The sequence below is a fragment of the Numida meleagris genome, chromosome Z (genome assembly GCF_002078875.1).
Source record: "Numida meleagris isolate 19003 breed g44 Domestic line chromosome Z, NumMel1.0, whole genome shotgun sequence".
In the NCBI taxonomy this organism is placed as follows: domain Eukaryota; kingdom Metazoa; phylum Chordata; class Aves; order Galliformes; family Numididae; genus Numida; species Numida meleagris.
Genome location: NC_034438.1, coordinates 418,743 through 438,657, shown reverse-complemented (window position 1 = coordinate 438,657; position 19,915 = coordinate 418,743). Strand labels below are relative to the sequence as shown.

The 19,915-nt window shown below is 46.5% G+C and overlaps 1 protein-coding gene across 1 annotated transcript; it reads right to left on the bottom strand.

Annotated features, from left to right (window-relative positions):
* FECH (ferrochelatase) lies at window positions 5,887-19,794 on the bottom strand. The gene is made up of 10 exons (XM_021380448.1): window positions 19,236-19,794; window positions 18,211-18,330; window positions 17,700-17,848; window positions 13,210-13,344; window positions 12,713-12,819; window positions 12,301-12,399; window positions 11,797-11,904; window positions 10,768-10,932; window positions 10,315-10,374; window positions 5,887-9,863 (listed from the first exon to the last, which is right to left on the bottom strand). Exons 1-10 carry the CDS (start codon window positions 19,355-19,357, stop codon window positions 9,729-9,731), a joined length of 1,200 nt encoding a protein of 399 aa, XP_021236123.1. The 5' UTR covers window positions 19,358-19,794; the 3' UTR covers window positions 5,887-9,728.

The window sequence follows — 19,915 nt, the reverse complement described above, 5'->3', positions numbered from 1 at the left end:
TTAATTATGGATTGAGGAAAAGTTGCAGAATGAGCCCAAAGTTTACAGTTTCATATTTTGCTGAAGAAACAATCTGTGTTAATTTGCTCTGTTGAAAAAAAAAAAAAAAAAAGAAAAAAAAAGATTATTTTCTACATTTGTGCTACTTGGTCTGAACAGCGAATTGTTCTGTGTTACCGTGTAGTTTTATAATTAGCAATTGCCAATCAGTGCTATCATTTTTATGCATGAGACAAAAACTTCTTAGCAGTGTGATGCATCGTGGTTCTTAATGGCAACTTCTTTTCTTAAATTTGAAAATAGATCTTTTGGTTTAATGGTATTTATTTATGCATGGGAGCCTGTTATCTGTTAGCAGTCGTGGAGCAGTCGTGTATACATTTAAACTGCGAAAACGTGCACAGTTTTGCCTCGTACAATGAAGTACTGATAAATACCAATGTTTAGATCTGAGCTACTTGTGTTTGGAATGAAACCAACTCAAACTGAGTCCCAGTTAAATTCAATTGTTATTTGAGGAGAATCTGACCGTCCGGCAGTTTTGCCCAGCCAATTTGTAAGGCAGTCATTAAAAAACACATTGCACTGACAGCGGAGCCAGCTGTGCATCTTCTCTGGAAAAAAAGCAGTTCCTTTGGCTTTATGGACAAGCTGAGGCTGGGTGTGGGCTTCCCATGGGCACTGTTGCTCCCATTGGGTCCCCACTGCCACCCTCCCTTGGTGAGCATTGGTCACAGTGCTCTGTGCCCCACTCAAGCCACCCTACCTGCCATTGGTGAGTGTTGCTCTCGGGAGCTCCCACTTTTAGGGATTCACTGTCCTTTACACCTGGGTCCAGATGTTCACATGACCCTAATTCACCAATGATGCTATGCATAAAGCCAAATCAACTCCTGAGTACACTTTACTTTGCATAGAAGAGTGCAACTTAGGGAATAGGAAGTACGAAAGTCGCAGTCTTCTAATGAGACATCTGGAGTTAATGTCTGTAGGGTGTTTATATTGTCTGTCATTAAGGGTATATTAGAGATGTGCTTCCATTAGTGCAAAGAAACATATTTTTATTTGGCCTTATAAAGTAGACTGTGATAACGAAAGCTTTGTAATATAGTCTGTTTATTTTTTTTTTCTTATTTATCTGCCAAAGACAGTAACGGATACAAGAATTTTAAACAGTTTTTTTTTTTTTTTTTTTTGTAAGACAGTTAATGATTGTAATAGCATTTAATCTTCCAAAAAGCTTTATATGTTCTTCCGCAATAAGCAGAATCAGTATTTGTTTCAGTAAACCCACCCCACGCTACCAGACCCCAGCAACTCGCACGCGGCACAGTACTTGCACTGCTCCACATTAATTCTCGTGCATTGTTCAGTCCAGAGGAACGAGGGCTGTGTGAGACAATGGCAGTGGGCGCTGCTGTGCTCAGCAGTAGGCAGTCCAGCTTACCAAAATTTTCCAAGGTACTTGTTATTATGAAATTTAAGGTATATTTTATTATGCCATTTTATGTCCTTTTTTAACTTTGTGGAAGGTGATATGTTGAACTGAGTGTAAGCTGAGTTTTTCAGACAAATAAAGTAGCTAAAGAGTGAATGTTATTTTATCATTAAAGGGTTTTTACTCAATGATTTGTGCCAATAGATGTCCTTTATCCTAATGACAAGTACTACATTGTTTTAAATTTTTTATTTATAGCTATTGATGTAAAACCCACACGCCCATATTATTTGCCAAAGTTCAATAAAAGAGGAAAACAACCCTTGTGCTTCCTTGTGCACTGAGCTGTCCCCATTTGTTCCAGGCACTCTCACGGTGAGCAACGGGGGCCCTCCTGCAGGTGCAGGTCAGAGCGTGCAGGGCCCCTGTCCTGAACACATCCTGACCACCCTGTGCTGAAGCCAGGGGCAGGGCAAGGACAGGCCAAAGGTGCATGGGAAAAAGCTGGCACATCCATCTGGGAATGCAGCTTGTGTTGCTAAAGCCAGATGTGATTTATAATGGAGTAAGGAAAAAAACAAGGTATGAAGAAAAGCAACTCAGTGATCTCACAGATGATTTCTCAAAGGATTGTTAGGAAACCTTTCCCAGGCCACATTCCACAAAGATTGCCCAGTGCATTCACCTGTATTCCTCCTGGTCATCATGCGTGGCAAGGTGTACCCACACTGCCTGCAGCACCTAGGTCCTTGCAGGACAGGGGGCTGGAGCTGGCGTATGAGTAGTTAAAGTCTTTTGTAAGGAAAAAACATAAGACATACATCCCATAGCTATGTTGACTGGCTGAAAATGAAGCAGCACAGTACGTGGTAGCTCCATAGCTCTTTAGAAGGGTTCTTTTGCAGTGGAACATTCATTTTTGCTCCAGCTATGGACAAATCTTTCTCTCTCATAATAAGAAGCTCAAATGCAAAAAGAAACCCAAAACAAAACAACAACAACAATAAAAAAACAACCAACAAGAAAAAGCACTTCCCTATTTCTATCTCTTTAAAAGCAAATGAACAAACAAAACAAAACCAAGCACAGCATAAGGATGGCACTTCCTTCCTTACCCTTTCGGCTGCACTGCGCCTTGCCCTGAGCACCTTTTGGTTTATTACCTTGCATCCAACCTTAATGCTGATTCTTAACCTTGCAGTTAATGGAATCACAGAAAAATTCATTTTCATACTCATTCTCTTCCTATTCCTCTCCTGATGCTGTGAGCTGGGGTCTGCCACTAATTAAATTCATTAATTAAATTCAGTCAAGTCCTTGCAAAGGGTGGCCACCAGTGTTAGATGCTGGCTGCTCACTGCCTGAAGTCCGGGCAGTGTTTTGTTGCCCTTGGTCCTGGGCACTTTAAAACTTCTGCTAACTCCCAGCCCCTTTGGCAATCCAGCTGGGCATTAGGAAGATGCCTATTTGCTGTGCAGTCAGCACAGCATCATCACTTTCCCACTCTGGTGTCTGCCCTCCATGCTGCTGACACTGGATTCATTCTATTTGCATCACCGTCATTAAAAGTCAGTGCTATACAGTTTGTAATTAATGTTAAATAACTGCATTAATTCACCTACGGTGGATTGCAGTTCAGCTGTCCTCTATGCCAAGATAAACATGGACTTTCTCAGAAGGCACTTCAGTCCCTCTTACACAAAGTTGACAATAAATACAGACCATAAAATATCAGAACCATAGAATGGCTTGGGTTGTGTTGTGCGGATCCTTTAAGATCAAAGAACCATAGAATGACAGAATGGGTTGGATTGGAAGGGTTCTTAAAGATCACATAACCATGGAATGGTTGGGCTGGGAGGGACCCCAGAGCCCTCCAGTCCCACTCCTGCTGTGGGCTGGCTGCCCCACCAGCTCAGGCTGCCCAGGGCCCATCCATGGCCTCATGCACCTCCAGGAATGGGGCACCACAGCTCTGGGCAGCACTGCCAAGGCCTCACCACCTTCTGGGTAAGGAATTTCCTCCCTACATCTGACCTAAATCTCACCTCTTTTAGCTTAAACTTATTTCCCCTTGTCCTGATGCTCTGGGGCTAGCAGGCTCGGAAGATGGTTTCTGTTAACAGCAACATCATGCCCACACCTGGGCATGGGGGGGGGCTGGGTAGGGGCAAGAACACTGATAGCAAAAAATAAAATAAAGTGACTGCAGTGAAACTAAGGCAGCCCACAGCAGGTCATTCCCATTTCGTTGTGGGACCGTGACCCTGGGAATGCCTTTTCCAAGCACTTGACAAGAGCCACAGTGGGCAACATGGGGACACTGTGGGCAGCATCGGAAGGTCAGTGCCCAGCTGGATACAGCTGGGTCAGTGCACACAGAGAGGGATGTGAGGGCTGTGCTGCAGGAGGAACTTGCTGGGATGATGCCACACATGGATAAAACCTCAGTGAGCGACTCAAGGGCCCATCTGAAAACAGCATAATGGCAGGAAGCCATAATATATTAAACCAGAAGATTAAAACAAACAAGGGCATTTTGGATCAGATTACACACTGCTTTCCTCACGTCTGACAGCAGAAGAAATGAAAGGCAGTAAAAGACAATCGGAGACCATAACGGTCTGATAGTTTGGCCATAAAAGTGCTGTGGGAGTGCCGCGCCCGGGACCCAGGAGCATTGCACTGAGTGCTTGTTTAGGACTGCCTTGGAAATGCAACGTGCTTGCTTGAGAAATGCCATTAGGCCTCAGCTGTGGGCAATGTTCACACATCATGGATCATCCTTAAAAGCGACAGGGCCACAGCGTGAACTGCTCATATGAGAATTTACAAGAAAACAATGGGTTTGGAATGCTCTTCCAGCTTTGTTTGAGCATTAGCGTTACACACATTCACACAAGTCTTTGTGCCAGAGAAGCTGACATTTCCTCAGGCTGCAAGGTTTGCCACGTGCAAAGACCTATATATTATACAGGTCACAAAGCATACAAAATACAAGCACCTCTTCTGTACGCATTAAGTGTACAAAACTTAACTGACCATATGCATATTTGATCATGCGGTATGCATACAATATGATATAACAACAGAATGTTTAACACACAGATAAGACTATTTTTGTCTTAATAGCCTTGACATCTTGAAAGCTTTTAAGTCCTGTGGATGACTTACCTGATGGCATAGCAGGAGGACAGCTGTGAAATGTTGGAGCGGTGCCACGGGATCAGAGCTGACCAGGTTCCAGGTCCTGAGCTCCAGAAGTGGGGGAAGGAAGACGCTGGCTGGACAAGTGGGCTCCAAGAATCCTGACCAACACTGTGCTGATTCATAGTAGAAAAACAGGAGTCATTCTCTAAATCACCAACAAATGCCATGCCCGCTGTGATACCGGACATTAAAGCACATAACAGAAAAAAAAACACCCCATGATCTCGGTACAGATTCCATTTGATCTCAGACCAGGTCACAAATTCCCAAATGATTTTTAAAGCTTTAGATCACCAACCGCTATTAAAGCACTCCTCACATCCTCCAGCACCTCACTCACAAAAGCCAGCATGAACCAAGCTGGGTCCAAACCTGGAAGTCACGGCGTGCTGTCCGCTCAGTGCAGAATTCAAGGAGAAATCCACTCCTCCTGGTGCTACTGCAGTTTTCTGACCAGCAGATCCAGGCTCTGTGCTCAGGTGATGCTTGGATCTGGACTGTGGTTCTCTTGGGTGCTTCTTGAAGCTTGCTTGAAGCTTCTGAGCAACCAGATTGAGCTTTAGATGTCCCTGTTCATTGCAGGGGAGTTAGACCAGATGACCTCTAAAGGTCCCCTCTAACTCAAATGATTCTAAGATTTATGGCACTGCACTGCCTGGGAAGCTGCAATCTCCCTTCAGGCAGCTTTGGGCCCAGGTGCCCAAGAAATCATTCCGGGACTCCTTTCTCCACACAGGCTCCTGTTCTGCTACACTGATCACGATGAAGTAAACAGTAACCCCAAAGTCACACTTAGTAGCTTCAATTTCTTGCTAGCACTGACGATGGAAGCAGAGTACTGCAGTTTGATTTAACAAGCTGTCCTCTGCTGGAAAATATGCAGATGTAATTACTCAAGTAGGCATATGGACTTGGAATGAAACTCTTACCCCAGCCAAAACCAATGGCAGCTGATTGCCCCAACCACTCCTCAGTGTCCATTCCTCTCCCTCCCACCCATCAAATCCAGTAATGAGAGCTCACTAATGGATCTGCTTAAGTATACAACAACTCTCATCACTGTTCTAAAAAATAATCAATCAAGCACTTAATTTTTAACATAAGAAATAAGATGCCTAGAGACCATTAATAGATAACTAAGTAGATTAACGATTGCAGGTCGGATTCAGAACCAACACGAAGCTTCATGCACCATCTTCCACTAAGGCACCAAAAGGGCTCTCACTGAGACACGCAGCTTAGCCATTTCCTCCAAAAATCTTTAATTGAAATTCCATCGTTAGAGTACATGACACACAGCAAGGTTATACAAATTGTTACATTACATGGAAGTCCTCGTTCAATCCGAAATAAACATGGTAGACTAAACGCAAGTATTTGTGCACATCTGGCATGAAACAATCCAAGAAATACCTCTCCTTTGCACCTTCCACTTTGTGCTGATTTCCAACCCTCTCAGTGTGACAGAAGAGGAACACAAGGTGAGCTTCCAAATATTGCAAAGAAAACCCCACTGACCCTGGCTCACCGAAATTATCCCCGTGCTGTTCAGCATCACAGCACTGCTCCTGGAAGCTGTCCCGTTTGCTAAAATGCAGCCAGATTTCACAGAACTCCAAAAGAGAAAAACGTCACCGACACTCCCACCCTGCTGCGTGTTGCCAAGGCAAATGGAAATGGCAAACACTCGCACACAAAGTTCTGCACGAGGAGTATAATTGATAATGAAAAGTCAGGCTAGATTACTGCCAGAGGACGGTGGTCTCCCCAGTGCTGACAATTCCACGCGCTTGGATCAATTCAATCAGAGCAAAGTGCTCAGGATCTGACAAGATCAGGTCCTGAGTTAATAGCACCAAATGCTGGAAATCTGTCAGAGGGGAAAACAGAACGCACAGCAGCAGGGCTTAGAGTACAGCCTCCCAAATACAGCAGCTACAAAGCACCGCTGAGTGCGGATGGCAGGAAGGCACAAGAATGGAGGGGAAAATGCCCCAAAACACATCCCCTGACCACAAACAGGACCTAGGGAGCGGCTTGGATGTGGACAGCCAGCTTGGAAGCATCCAAAGGAAGGTCAGGTGAATTCCACTGCAGAAAAACACAGTGGGAAGCACCCCCAGACAAAGCCCGGGATCGGGAGATCTCAGCGGCAGCTAAATTCCCACTGCTGTCAGTCTCTCAGGTTTCATTTTTCAGATTTATTTCTAAATGCAAAGGGAAGAAACGGATTCCTCTCAAAAATAAGCGTAGAGCTGAGAGTTCACTTGCTCAGAAAGCTTTCTGACAGGCTCTTGGTGCTGCTCTAAGATGAAATAATGTGTGCTAAATAACAGGACTGGGTGAAATCACAGTGAACTATTCAGGAAAATGAAATAACCCACTGGCTGTATGTGACGTGATCCATCTGCTAAAAGCTGGAAAATTAAGTGATTTCTGCATTATGGTCTGATAGCAACAATGGCTAAAGACGCTTAGTAATTATCTCGCTTGCGGTTAGCTCACTAAAAAGTGCATTTTAAATACCTTTTATGTAATGCCTCATATTTAGTGCCAGCTAGCATTTTCAGTACTCTCTCCAGTATGAAAATAAAAAGCCTATCTGTATTTATTGCATTGCAACGATCGCATAGAGTTAACCTTCAGTTCCCAACTTCAGATACTTCCACATGGAAGTGGCCGTAACCATTAGGTGGTAGGAAAGGGGCACCAACAGAAAGGTTTAACAAAGCCCTCTGCCACCCATCAAGTATCACACAGAGAAGTGGGGATCGAGAGAAGTTCTTCCTCCAGTGAGACGTAAGGCCAGAGTTCACTGCCCACACTTGCTGCTGACGTCACCATTCTTTTGGCATCGATGTGAAGTCTTTCCATGGAATTCTCACCCTTACACCACACGGTGACCCTGCCAACTGCACCTGGGCAGGGATCAGCTTCCTGTTCCCTCTTCCTGCTGGGAGAGTAAGCAGAGCCCAGGGGCTGAGCAGAAGGCAGGAGGGAGCCAACCCCCCTGCAGCATCGCGGGAGTTTGGGTGCCCTCTGTGCCAAGAGGACAGGCTCAATGAGAGCTGGAAAGTGTGAAGGCAACCAAGGCTCCAGGAGAGACAGCTTTGGCCGACAGCGCCCTGCTGCCATGCCACTGGGTCCTACTCAACACTCAGAAGCCTGCTCTCTACTCATGTCCTCTGAAAGGCAAAAACTGCCCTACAGATTCTCCCACTGTTTGAAAATAACACACTTCTCCTAGCTGGAGAGCACTGAAAGCACAGCGAGGTTCGGGAAGCCACAGCCCTGGGCGGAGAGCATGCTGCCACCAGCCACCTGCAGGCCTGTCCCTGCTTCTCCTGCCCCAAGAGGAGGCACACATACTGCAAGCAGAGGAAGATTTCTGTGCTACAGCAGCAACACAGGAGGCTCTGGTGCTGAGGACGAAGCCTGTCTCACCAGAACCACACTGGGAGCTGCAGGCTGGCAGTGGAGGGGTTTCAGTCAACCCTTGAGGCATCTGGGGCCATGGGTGCTCATGGGGCAAGATTTGCACTGCTCCATGGCAATCCCCAGGCCGCTGGCTGGCCAACACAGTGGCCATTTACTTTTTTAATATCCCCTAGTTAATTCTTCTAGCATAAAACAGAACTAGATAAGTCCCTGTTATACCAACAGAGGCCTGAAAGATTTTTAAACAATCCCATCCTTGAAAGATCAGGGATTCAAACCGCTCCTGCCTCGGTTACGTAAGAAAAAATTACTGTCCGAGCAGCAAGCCATCTGCTTCCCAAACCTCATGATGAGCTATCATCACTTTACAGAACACCCTGCATTGCTGCAAGACTAGCATGTCAGTGCTGATTCAGCCCTAAAAGCTTTCTCACTCCATGGAACTGCTGCTGCTTAGGAGTGGATGCAGCAGCCCAGGTGCACCTGGACACCTGCCCAATGAGCAAAAGTGCAGGCGGGCTATGAATGCAGCTACAGGTTCACCACCGGTGCCAGAAATCGAACAGACAAAATTTAACTTTTGACAGAGGTACGCTAAGAACGCAGCTGCCAGCGTGAGGGGCAGCCTGCTCTCCTCTCACTGCACATTTGGACATCTGCAATGTAAATGACTCTTGATTTATCACCTCACTTTTAAATAGCATCATCAATTAAGCTAGATCAATTGTACCTATCTGACTCCGTAGCATCCCACAAAAACCACAGGGCTGTGACACAGCAGAAAGCACAGAGTGGATCTATAAACCTGCTGGAGAACAAGCCCAACTTCCTACACTTACTTAACCAGAGAAAGCCCTTTTTAATAATGATTAAAAAGCCATTTTGCTTAGAAGATGAACCAAGATGTTTCAGCGCGTGCTGGATTTAAAACATGCGCCATGCACATTCTGCAGCATCAGCAACCAGAATTATTTATCTTTATGCTTTGCAAATGCAGGGGTTTTCCTGCAGGTGATGAGTGGTTATCTTTTCTAGAAAATGTAAACAAATCTTGTGAGTTCTACTATCCCAGCTAAGCGTTCACAGGAAGTTTCTAGCAGGAGAAAACAAAACAAAACCTTATCTTTATGTTCTAAAAAAAACAGACACGTTATTTAAAAAGCAGTAGAGGTCACCTGATCTTCAAACCCATATGAAGTCAGAAGAAACAACTGATGACTGTACTAGTTATGCTACACCTTAAGTATAAACAAAAACAATTGTTGCTTAATCTGGAAAACTGAAATTAATGCACTCATGATAAAATTGCATACAAATAAATCCCTGCATAGGAAATAGAAGCCAATCTGTATAAAAGCCCTGTCTTTTTTTTTTGTTTGTTTTTCAGTGCATACTCATGCTAAGTCCAATCAGAATCAGATGAGATGAGACTTTTCCACATCTCACATGATAAACCTACTTGCTACAAACACTTCTCAAACAAAGGAAACGTAAGAAAAAAAAATTAAAAAAAAACCCCAAATTCTCCTCACTGCTCCATGAGGTTACCATTGCTTGGACTACCAGTCTAAGGATGTAGCACAGGAGAGCTTGGCCAAGCGCTGCTTCACCAGGACAGTTCCTGCACAAGACACCCTGCCCATCACAGCTGCTGGTTGGTGAAGAAGGCTTTGGTCTCCCTGCAGACAGGATTCACGCAGAGCGGGCAGCACAGCGTTAGCTGCTTGGAGCAGATTTCATTGGACTGGATGTGCGAGCAGACCAAGTCAGCCAGAGCCTGAAAGAGAGTTAATTAAAACACAGCGGTGAGCAAACCTGCCTGTGTAAAATCAGGAAACGCTTGAACGTGTGTCACACAGCCTGGTGAGGCTGCCTAAGTGCACGTCTGTCAGTCTTTGCTGCTTTTTAAGAACCATCCCTCACTGTTTCAAGAGAAAATCCTGTTTTAAAACTGTGCTGACACAGTATCCTACAATAAATATTCCACTAAAAGACAACTACTAACAAATACAGAACTGCTCTTCTCTGTCAAAGCTAACTTCTGGAACTGTTTTTTTTTAAAAAAATACGTGGCAAATAAAAACACTTTGTGATACACAGATCAAGTTCAGGGATTTCTACTTTTTGTGCTCAAACTCAAAGCATTTTAAACCTACAAGAAGACATCCACAATGTAGTAGGAAACACATAACTGCAAACTTTAGTGACTACTGCATCGAAGAAGATACCTTGGAGAACAGTGGATTTCCATTAAGTGACTCTGCTCTTCTGATGTTTTCAACACCACACTGAAACAAATACAAGAGAAGTTAAGTCTGCTAGATCCTTCACTGTTAGCAACTCAAATCCTCCTTTTTCCTTCAAAAGCTGCCCCAAAACAATGAAATGAAATATCACTTTTTTGAATATAGTAGAAGTAACTCAGATGTACAATTTCACTTTGTTGCCAAAAATCTGCTGATTCTTTTTTAGCAAGTTTAGAGTTAAACCTAGAAAGACAAATTCTCACCTGTTCTGTGTTCCTATAAACTCCTTTGAGTTCAGATTTATTTTCAATTTAGAGAAAAAAAAATCCCCCAAATCGTATTGTAAAGAGCAACTAGAAAACAAAATGTTGAAAGACGAAAAACAATTCGGGAGTACCAACATCCAAACATTTATAAAAACTGTCAACTATTTACCTCGTTTGCCAAAACTTGGGCATACTCAATATCCAGTTCATAAAGCGTTTCAATGTGGTCACTTGTAAATGCTATGGGGACCAACAACATGTTCTTCTTTCCTCTTTGGCACAGTCCTTTAATTGTCTCATCCGTTTGTGGACCAAGCCAAGGCATTGGCCCAACCTGTTAAGAATAAGAGGAAAAAAACCTCAATAAATCATCCTCAGAAAATGCAACCATGTTTTCCTTTAACAGGACAACTCAGATTAAGTTATTTTTTAATAAGGAGTCAATTATTGCTATTTCTCTGCTTTTGACTCCCTCTATCTGTTAGGTTTTTAGGAAGACATACTGTCCCACTGTCCTTCCATTTAAACCCCCCCAAAAGAGAGCCTGGGTTGGTCTCAAAAGAGACCTGCACTGCACACATTTCCCTGGCTTTGGAAGATGTGAGCAAATAGGATGCAGCAAATTCACTTTAACACTGAACTATCCATGAAGTATTTGGTGCTGATGTGCTATAAGGTGCAGCCTAAAGAACAAAAGGAGACCAGCATGGGAGTGCAATGCCCATGAGACATATGATTACTTGTAGGACATGTCTGTGGTAAAACTTCAGTTCCTTTGGATTTGCAGCAGTAATAATAGGGATGAAATAACGCAAGAAGTCTTCATCGAGAATAATTAAGCCTGTTCGGATTATGTGCTATCATTGTTAAGAATGTTTGTTTCACAGGGACAATTTCTGAAAAATTGCTCCAAGGTCATCTAAAAGTAACGATTAAAAAAAGTCCAATGAGTGCTCAATTTTTCCTTCCAGCAGAGAAAGAAAAATGCCAAACTGTGCATTATGAGACCACGGGACATATCAAAAATCTACTTCAAATTATGCAGTGTACCAAAGAGGCAATAAACTATGGATCAAGACTATCTGGAAAAAAGTGATTTTGAGTGAAAGGCAGGGACTCTGCTCTAGCAGAAATACCAGCTGGAAGCAGAGCAGTGTATGCCTTGCAGCTGGCAGCACCGCTGTCCCCCAGCACCCACCTTGGACTGCCAGACGAGCCGGTAAGGGTTGGAGTGGTTCAGCTTCTCCATGACTCTCTGGACAGTAGCTCCCACTTCTTGTGGATATGGATCACCACGGTTCACCACCTTCAACACATCAACACCAGAGCTTTTTCATCCAAGGAATGCGTTTGTGTCAAGCCTGTCCCTACTGAGTGCGTGGGATGGTGGTGAGGACATAGCCAGGGACACCAGGGCTTGGCTACCAGTGCCCCCACAACCCCTTCTGCCCTGACAAAGGAACTGCCTGGCACTCCTGCAAGGGTGGATTCTCTCGGCCCACATGCCAGCTGCACACCCTCCAACTCAACTCAGACAGCAAGGAACGTGTGGATGTGGTATTTGGGGACATGGTTAGTGGGCATGGTGCAGATGGGGTGGCAGTTTGACATGATGATCTTAGAGCTCTTTCCCAACGTTACTACGATTCTATGGTTCTAAGATTCTGGCCTAACAGTCACAGAGCAGCCTGATGTAACTCACAGACATGGGGAGCGAGTGGGCTGAGAAAAGGATGACGACGTCTTTCCTTTTGTCAGGTGGAAACAGGTCCAGTTCCTTCTGTATGTGATCGGCGAAGCACTGGTCAGGAAACAAAAAGGCAAAGGCCTGGATCAGGAATTGCTGAAAGGCAACACATGCTCACAAATGAGACAGCAGCTTCCACATGACAGGTTGCCTTAAAAATGTCCTGATTCCTAGGAGCATCCAACAAACAGAAGGATCTGTGTCTATGTTAGCTACAGGCTAAGCAGGAATTCAGGCTGATGGCCTCTAGAGGTTCCTTCCTGCCAACTCTGCTGTGATAACACAAATACATTAGGACAAGGTGGTTACTTTCTCAAGTTATCACACTAAAACATCTAGCATGAAATAGCTTTGCACAGATCTGTACCTGGATGAGCAGGGGGTGTGTGGGCCATCGGTCAATGATACTCCACTTCATCTTTGGCTTCTTCCCCTTTTTATTGTAGTAGCGATAAATAGCATTTAAGCTGCTTCCTGAAATACAGAGAATTAAGAACACAAGTTTGTCCACAGAATCAGCAAACTGTCAGATGATAACAGCCTTGTAGGAAAGTACTGTAATATTTTACGTGTGTTTTAAACACAACTCTAAATCAGAGTTGAGAGCATCAGAGGGGGATGATCATCTCAAAGATCATACAGTGTAGAAGCCAAGAGTGACTTGCTAAACCACTCCTTAACCAAAGAACGGTTGGAGTTTCCACGGAGAAAGCTTACTCAGAAGTGCTCCTGGGCTTCAGTTTATATCATCCTACAATGAACATAAAGCTGTCCTGAGCCAAGAAGTTCCTCCATGAAATTCAGGATGACACTAAACACAGAAGACCTCAACGCCAATGGAGAAGGTCTCCCGCGAGCTCTCACCTGTGGTGGAGCAGCTGTACTGTGGGTACTGCGTGAAGGCGATGGCTCTCTCGACGCCGTCATCCTCCATCTCCTCGATCGCTTCCTCTGTCAGAGGGTGCACGTACCGGAAGCCGATGTAGTACTTGTGGGGTGCTGCCAGCCAAAACAGGAAGAGAAACTGCAGAAAAAGCATCTGCCAATAACTCCCAGTCAATATTGCTAGCTAACAAGTGCATGGTACAGAACCAGGCAGACCTAGACAGATGGAAAAAAAAAAAACGAAACAGAACTCTGTTTCCTTGCCTCTACTTAACCCTATTAAAAAGCAAAGTTAAAACCAGGATGATGTGGAACTGCCATTTGATGCAACTGCACCGGCTGCCACGCTGGTGAGCCCGCTCTGCCTGCCAGCCTGCAGGACCAGGGGCTGGCCTGGGACTGAGATCGGGGCGCTCAGGAGGGGCACAGATTATTCCATTTCTCCTCAGTTTGTTTTTCACAGAGATATTCGTGCCTTTAAACATTTCATTTTGGAGGCAGTCCTATTCTCTCCAAGGACTCTTCAGGTTTTTCCATTTTCCAACTCTAATCGTTAGGGTGTCAGCTTCGGGGTTTTTTTTTTTTTGGTTTGTTTTGTTTTAAGTGAAGGACAGAGGCTTCTAGAACAAACCCAAAGTCTCTTTTTCATAGTTTCCAGGTCACTAGCTCTGAAAAAACCTGTAACAGGTTTCTGAAGGAAGCAGACGTCCTGTGCTTGTTCTGCGCTCTGTAGGTTTAGGCAGGATTCAGAAAGCAGGTTTAGCCGGCCCCAGCTCTTTGCAGGAGGCAAGAGAGCTCCCAGCTGGGAGAAGCAGCAAGTCCTGAGCCACCTTCAGGTCACCTGGGGGGTGACCTCGAGCATATTTAAACGGGGTTAAAATCAAAACACTGACTAAACAGAGCAAAGATACTAGGAGTTTAACCTGGAAAAGGAGATGTTGGGAAAAATGATGACCAACGTGGGAACTCGTTGCAATACTCTCATGTTACTGTGTTCTGTACTGGATCACAGGCAGCAAAGGGCAGGGTTTCACGTGTGTACACATGCTCAATTTGTTGTTACAGTTAGAATCAGGATTACACGACAGCCCCTTCAGCGAAGAGCTGCCAACCTAAGGATGATCATGGCCCTCTCATCTTGGGAGCTTCCATTCTGCTGACAAGGGAATCTCAGCTAAAATACAGCTTGTAAGAAATAACAAGAACTGTTACAACTGAAAACAGTGAAAAAGGCAAAATGCATCTTCTTGAAGTCTAATTACCATTGCAAGACATTAGCCTATTTGATACTAGCACAAGACAAACAGACATGGATTTTCCTGTCATCATATTTGTGTGATTTATTCCTACAGACCACTGAGCCTACCCAGCCCTGTTCATTCAGAGCAGAACTCTTTATTTTCAGACTGCTGCCTGTAACAATAAAGCTTCATTTTAAAATTATATTGTTCCCAGATGACATTGGTGAGGCTGTTTATTTATTACTTGATCTTAGTCTCATTGCCAAAGTGTAACGTGTCAAACGTATCCCATGAGTCAGTGCATCAGTAAACTGATTTATGGGTATAGAAGGAAACCTTACTGATCCTGTCTAGCTTGAGCACTTCAACAGCTGGAAACACAAATAACTGCAAGCTCCAGCCCCATCAGAAGGCCAGATCAAGGCAACAACAGCATGCAGATTATTTCTTCTTTGCCATGAGCTTCATGTCTCACAGTCACAAACAGCAAGTTACTCATTAACAGGGCTCAGGGCCATGAGCACGGCCCTGACACAGAACCAACACGCGTAGCTCAGCCTGGGCTCACGCCTGGTTCAAGCTGTTCTAAAGCAGCACAGTGCTGGTATCACGGCCAGGTTGCCCAAAATGCTAAAGGGAATGCCTGGCACATTCAGTATTTACAACTGCAGCTACCATTGGCAAAACCCAAAGCCTTTAAATGAGTTCTCAAAGGTAAGGGCTGCAGAGAGCCAGGCATGACTGTGCAAAAACCGTCACCAAACAAAACTAAGTGGGAGCGGTACACTGAGAACAGCAGATAAACTTTGTAAGCTTTATCTCCAGAACCTGTTGCAAGTCTGACCCCTCAGGGGCCGCAGCTGCTAGAATACTGCTGCCTTCCATGCCACAGAAGGGGGCACTTCTGGCTTCAGGCTCTGACTGTACTCGAAGAGGCTACAGCTGGAATTAACTGAGAGAATAGCATCTGAGGGGAAAAGCAGACCAAACACCATCTGAATGAAGGCATCAGTGACGTGCTGCATGCTGAATGAATGAGGGAGTTCTGGTCCTGGCCTTTCAAGAGTATTACTTTTCACCCTCCAGACACAATTAAAATGGAAAACAACCTCCAAGCTCCTACTTCTAGCCCTCTTCTATACAATCTGAAGTAGGCTCCACTGAACAGCTGAGAATCTAGGTCAAACACGGAGGGTGACTCCTTGACACACCAGCACCACGCTTTCAAACATCTTGGAAACTGCAGGCAGAAAGCAGCCTGCAGCAGCAATGCAGGAGAGAGATGGAGAGCTCTCTTCTTTGGCTCCTCGTACTCCAGAGGTTTTTCCAATACAAACGTTTAGTGCTCCTATTGGAGTGGCAGGATGAGAAGTATTATCTGCAGCTAACACATTGGTGAAGAGCACAGTGGGTAGCTTAGTGATCTTGTTAATTCCTTCTGCTCTCAAAGCCTGCTGGCTGCTTCAACAAAAAGCATGTTGCAAAGGCCTTCATGAACAGAGGTGATCCCCAGACAGCTCATTTCAGGCAGCCCAATCATGATGGCCCTGCCTCCCCAGCTTGTCAAAGCAGCAATGGTGCACTCCATTTTGTCTGTCCCACAAGAGGTCAGACACAGTATAGAGTACAGCCACTGTGCTCATCCTGCTACACGCATGCTGAAGTTTAGCTAAATTTGCACAAACTCCACCACAAACGAGTTAAAAGTGACTTGTGCGTCAATTTTGTTCGGAGTTTTAGGGGAAAGCAAGTGAACACACTTGCCCAGAGAAGCTGTGTGCACCCCATCCCTGGAGGTGCTCAAGGCCAGGCTGGAGGGGCTGTGGGCAGCCTGATCTGGTGGGGGGCAGGCAGAATTGCTGGCAAAGGTACTATCTGCTTCTACTCACACCAAGCCATTAGGCCTTATCTCCTGCTCCTCGGGTGGGGCTCTCCATTATCCCTCTGCCAAGCCCTGCAGAGCTCAGCCACAAAACCTTATCTTTTCTTCTTCCTCGCTCCTGAAATGGGGCCTAATTGCTGTTAGGTCTCTTAGCCATTATTATCAGCTACAGATTCAGGCAAGTTTCAAGAGCTCTGAAGCAACCCGTAACTTCAGAGAGACATTTCGGAGGAACACAAGACAGACCCACACCTTTGCAGAACTGCTTTGGACTCCTGACCTCCTCCCTTGCAGCTGTTTGTCCTTTCAGTTCGGGCTGGCACAACATCAACAGCTAGGATGGACAGACAGTTTTACTCTGTGGGTGTAGACATGGGCAGCCCCAAATGACCATCATTCTCACTGCAGATCTTCATAAATATTAAGAAAATTAATTATAGCTATGGTTACATGAGATTATACTGCTTCTGCCAGGGGCCACAAACCTCCACCTCCTTTATGAGTGAGAATGTCACTCCATCTCTTGTCCCTTTATTTACTCACATGAAATATACTCTCCTTTCCTGTCGTCTAAGGCTCTGTCACTTCTCTCCAGGGCAGACTTCTTCAAGCTCAAGTAGAGCCTGCAGGACAAGGTATGGCACTTTGCATTTGTGCAAGCACCAGCTGACACTCCAGTCACCTTGCTTTATCCATCTGAAAGCTACGTGCTCTGTCTATGACAGTCATCCAGGTTTTTCCCCACAATGAAAGGAGTGAGACAAGGGTGCCCTTGGAGGGTGAGCTCCTCTCTCTGGCAACGACCTTGGGATGCAATGAACCACTCTTCATATGCCCTGCTCTCTCTTGATAAGAGAAGAAAGGAGTAGAGGCCAGAAGTTCAACTCTAGTGGCTGAAGTTAGCAAGATGAAATGTGTTAGACGTATCTAAGGGTGGCTATAACCAGGGCAACTTTGAAACTCATTTCTGCAAGCAGAGGTGGCAGCTGAACCACAGCACGCACTGGATCCAGCTGGAGAAGGTGGGTCTGGCTGTCGGCTCATGGTGCTACACCACATTACAGTGTGATAAATGCATACTGACAGCAGGCTGCTCTCTGAAACCAAAGCCGTCCACCAGCAGTCACAGAAGTGACCACACCACAAAACTATACCTGCACGTCTGCGGACCCCATGTTCTTGTGTATACTGAGAATAAGAACATCTGCACTGTGATTTCCTAGCAGGATTGAGAACACTTTGCACTCACAATTAAAACGGAGAAGCAAAAGCTGCTTCATGTACTTGTACTCTGAACGCATCAGACCAAAGAAGCTGTTAGAAAGCAGAGAAGAGTGAAGAAGTACCGGTCTGAGGAGACATGCTGTCCAGCAGTTTCACCATGCCTTCTCCCTGCACTGCCGTCCACTTCTTGATGGGTGACCCACCTCCAATCCTGCTGTACTGCTCCTGAATTCGTGGCGTGCGGCGTTTAGCGATGAACGGTGCCAATTTACTGAAGCATTCCAAAGGTACACGTGTTAATGGCATAACCCAGTCCCCCCCGGCCCCTCCCCCAGATACTTCTGCTAGAGTGGGCAACGTCCCCAACTTATAAACAAACCAGCACTGCATGTTCAATGTTCTATTCCACCACGCTTCCAAAACTACAAGATGACAGCAAACCAGAATTTGCAGTCAAAAGAGATGCATCTAGGCACACTTTTTTTTCCAGAGAACTACAACACTGTTTCCTGCACCAACAGGTCCAAAGATTGAGCAGCCCTAAGAAATGTGAATATAAAATAAACTGAAGTTTAATGCGAGAGCCAAACGCCGAGCAGCGACTGTAACACAGTATTTCACAGCATTTCTTACTTTTGTGCTGGAAGCGTCATGAGGTCCCGGTCCAGGAAGAGGCGCAGTAAGAAGTCATGTACATCATCCAGCCTTTCTGGACCTCCCATGTTTAACATCAAGATTCCTGTTTTAGGTTTCCTGTGGAAGAACGAGATAATTCAAATCCTTGTGATGCATAGCTTTTTTTTTTTTTTTTTTTTTAATTAATTGCATAACAATCAGCCTGTCTGTTGGCACTGGTCTTTTGCTCCTTCACGCTTATGAAACAAATGTGAACAAGAAACTTGATCAGAGAACAAACGATCACTTTGCAACAGAGACTAACTGGAACTGTACAGAGAAAATTATCTCAGCTACCATGGTAAGGGAAAGGACAGAGCAGTGCCCGGGGTCATCTCAGCTGAACGCCAGCCACAGTGCTGACCAAAACAAGCAGCACCTCCCGCAGAACACAAGACACATGCCAACACAGCTTTGTCTTCCTTCCTGGGGAGGGAGGCCTCGCTCTCAAAGCGGTGTGGGAAGCAAAGCCTGGCTGCACGTCATGAGCTTGTACGTCAGAGCCAACATGTGGCCGACGGCCCCATTTCCATGGGGGTTCCCAAGCACAGCTTTACGGTTTCGTAGGCCTTAGGCCTCCGCGGGTCAGGCACTGTGAGTTTGGCAAGCCAGGTGGGTGTGAGAGGAGCCTGAGGCTGCCTTGGTGGGCTGGGCCTTTGGCTTCTGCTGTCCTCCTCCAGGAGGGCTGATCAGGAGGCAGGAACCAGAAACCAAAACAGCAATGTTTGCTCTGTGCCTCCTGCACTGCCTCTGGCCTTACTGCAGGCCTGCGCCTCATTTTGCTCTGCAGAGAACAAACACACTGATCTCTGCCCCGCAGGCAGTGAGGTTCAGGGCACCCAGCACCGGTGACCCAAACCAGACCCATCCCCACGGCCGTTCTTTTTGCGATACAACCGGCTGTGCCACGCAGTCTGGGCCGCTCGCCCCACAGACGGCACAGGGCCGTGGCTGCGCCCACCCGTGCCCCATCTCTGACTCACCGTGTTTCCGGCTCGGCCTGGGGCTTGGTGCTGGGCGCCGCCGCAGCCACCTGCCCCCTCCAGCGCAGCGGGACCCTCAGCTGCCCACCACCTGCCACCACTGCAGAGAGACAACGGAGCATCGGTGAGCTCAGCCCGCACGGCGGAATGCAGGAGCGCGGTCAAGAGCGGAGGGGGAAAGGCAGCAGGTCAGGCCCGAAGCACCCAGCGTGGCCTGGGGTCTCCTGCAGCACGGCCCAGACGTGCGGCTCCCAGCCCTGCACGGCCCCGGCGCCTTGTGCCACCACGGGGCTGTGCCGGCGCTCCTCAGCGCTAAGTTTTCGTTATCCGCAGGAGTTCGCGGTCCCCCACGGGACATTTTTTTTAAGAGCTGTACTGGTGCGAATTGCCCATAGCGGGCACAAGCCAGCGCCCCGCTCCGGGCTGCCACCCTCTCCCAGCGACGTCCCCGGTAATCTCCGCAGTAATGCCCCGCTGACAGCACCGACGGCGGCAGCGCCGTGCCGGGATGCGCGCAGACCGCAGGCGCGCAGCGGGGCGGCTCCTGCCCGGCACCGCGCGTGGACGCGGGCGCGGCGCTGTCAGCGCGGAGCGGCGCGGCGCTGCCCGGGGGTGCGCGGCGCCGAGCGCCCATCGGAAGCGTCCGACCATTCAATTCCCCGATAGCGAAAACAAAGCCC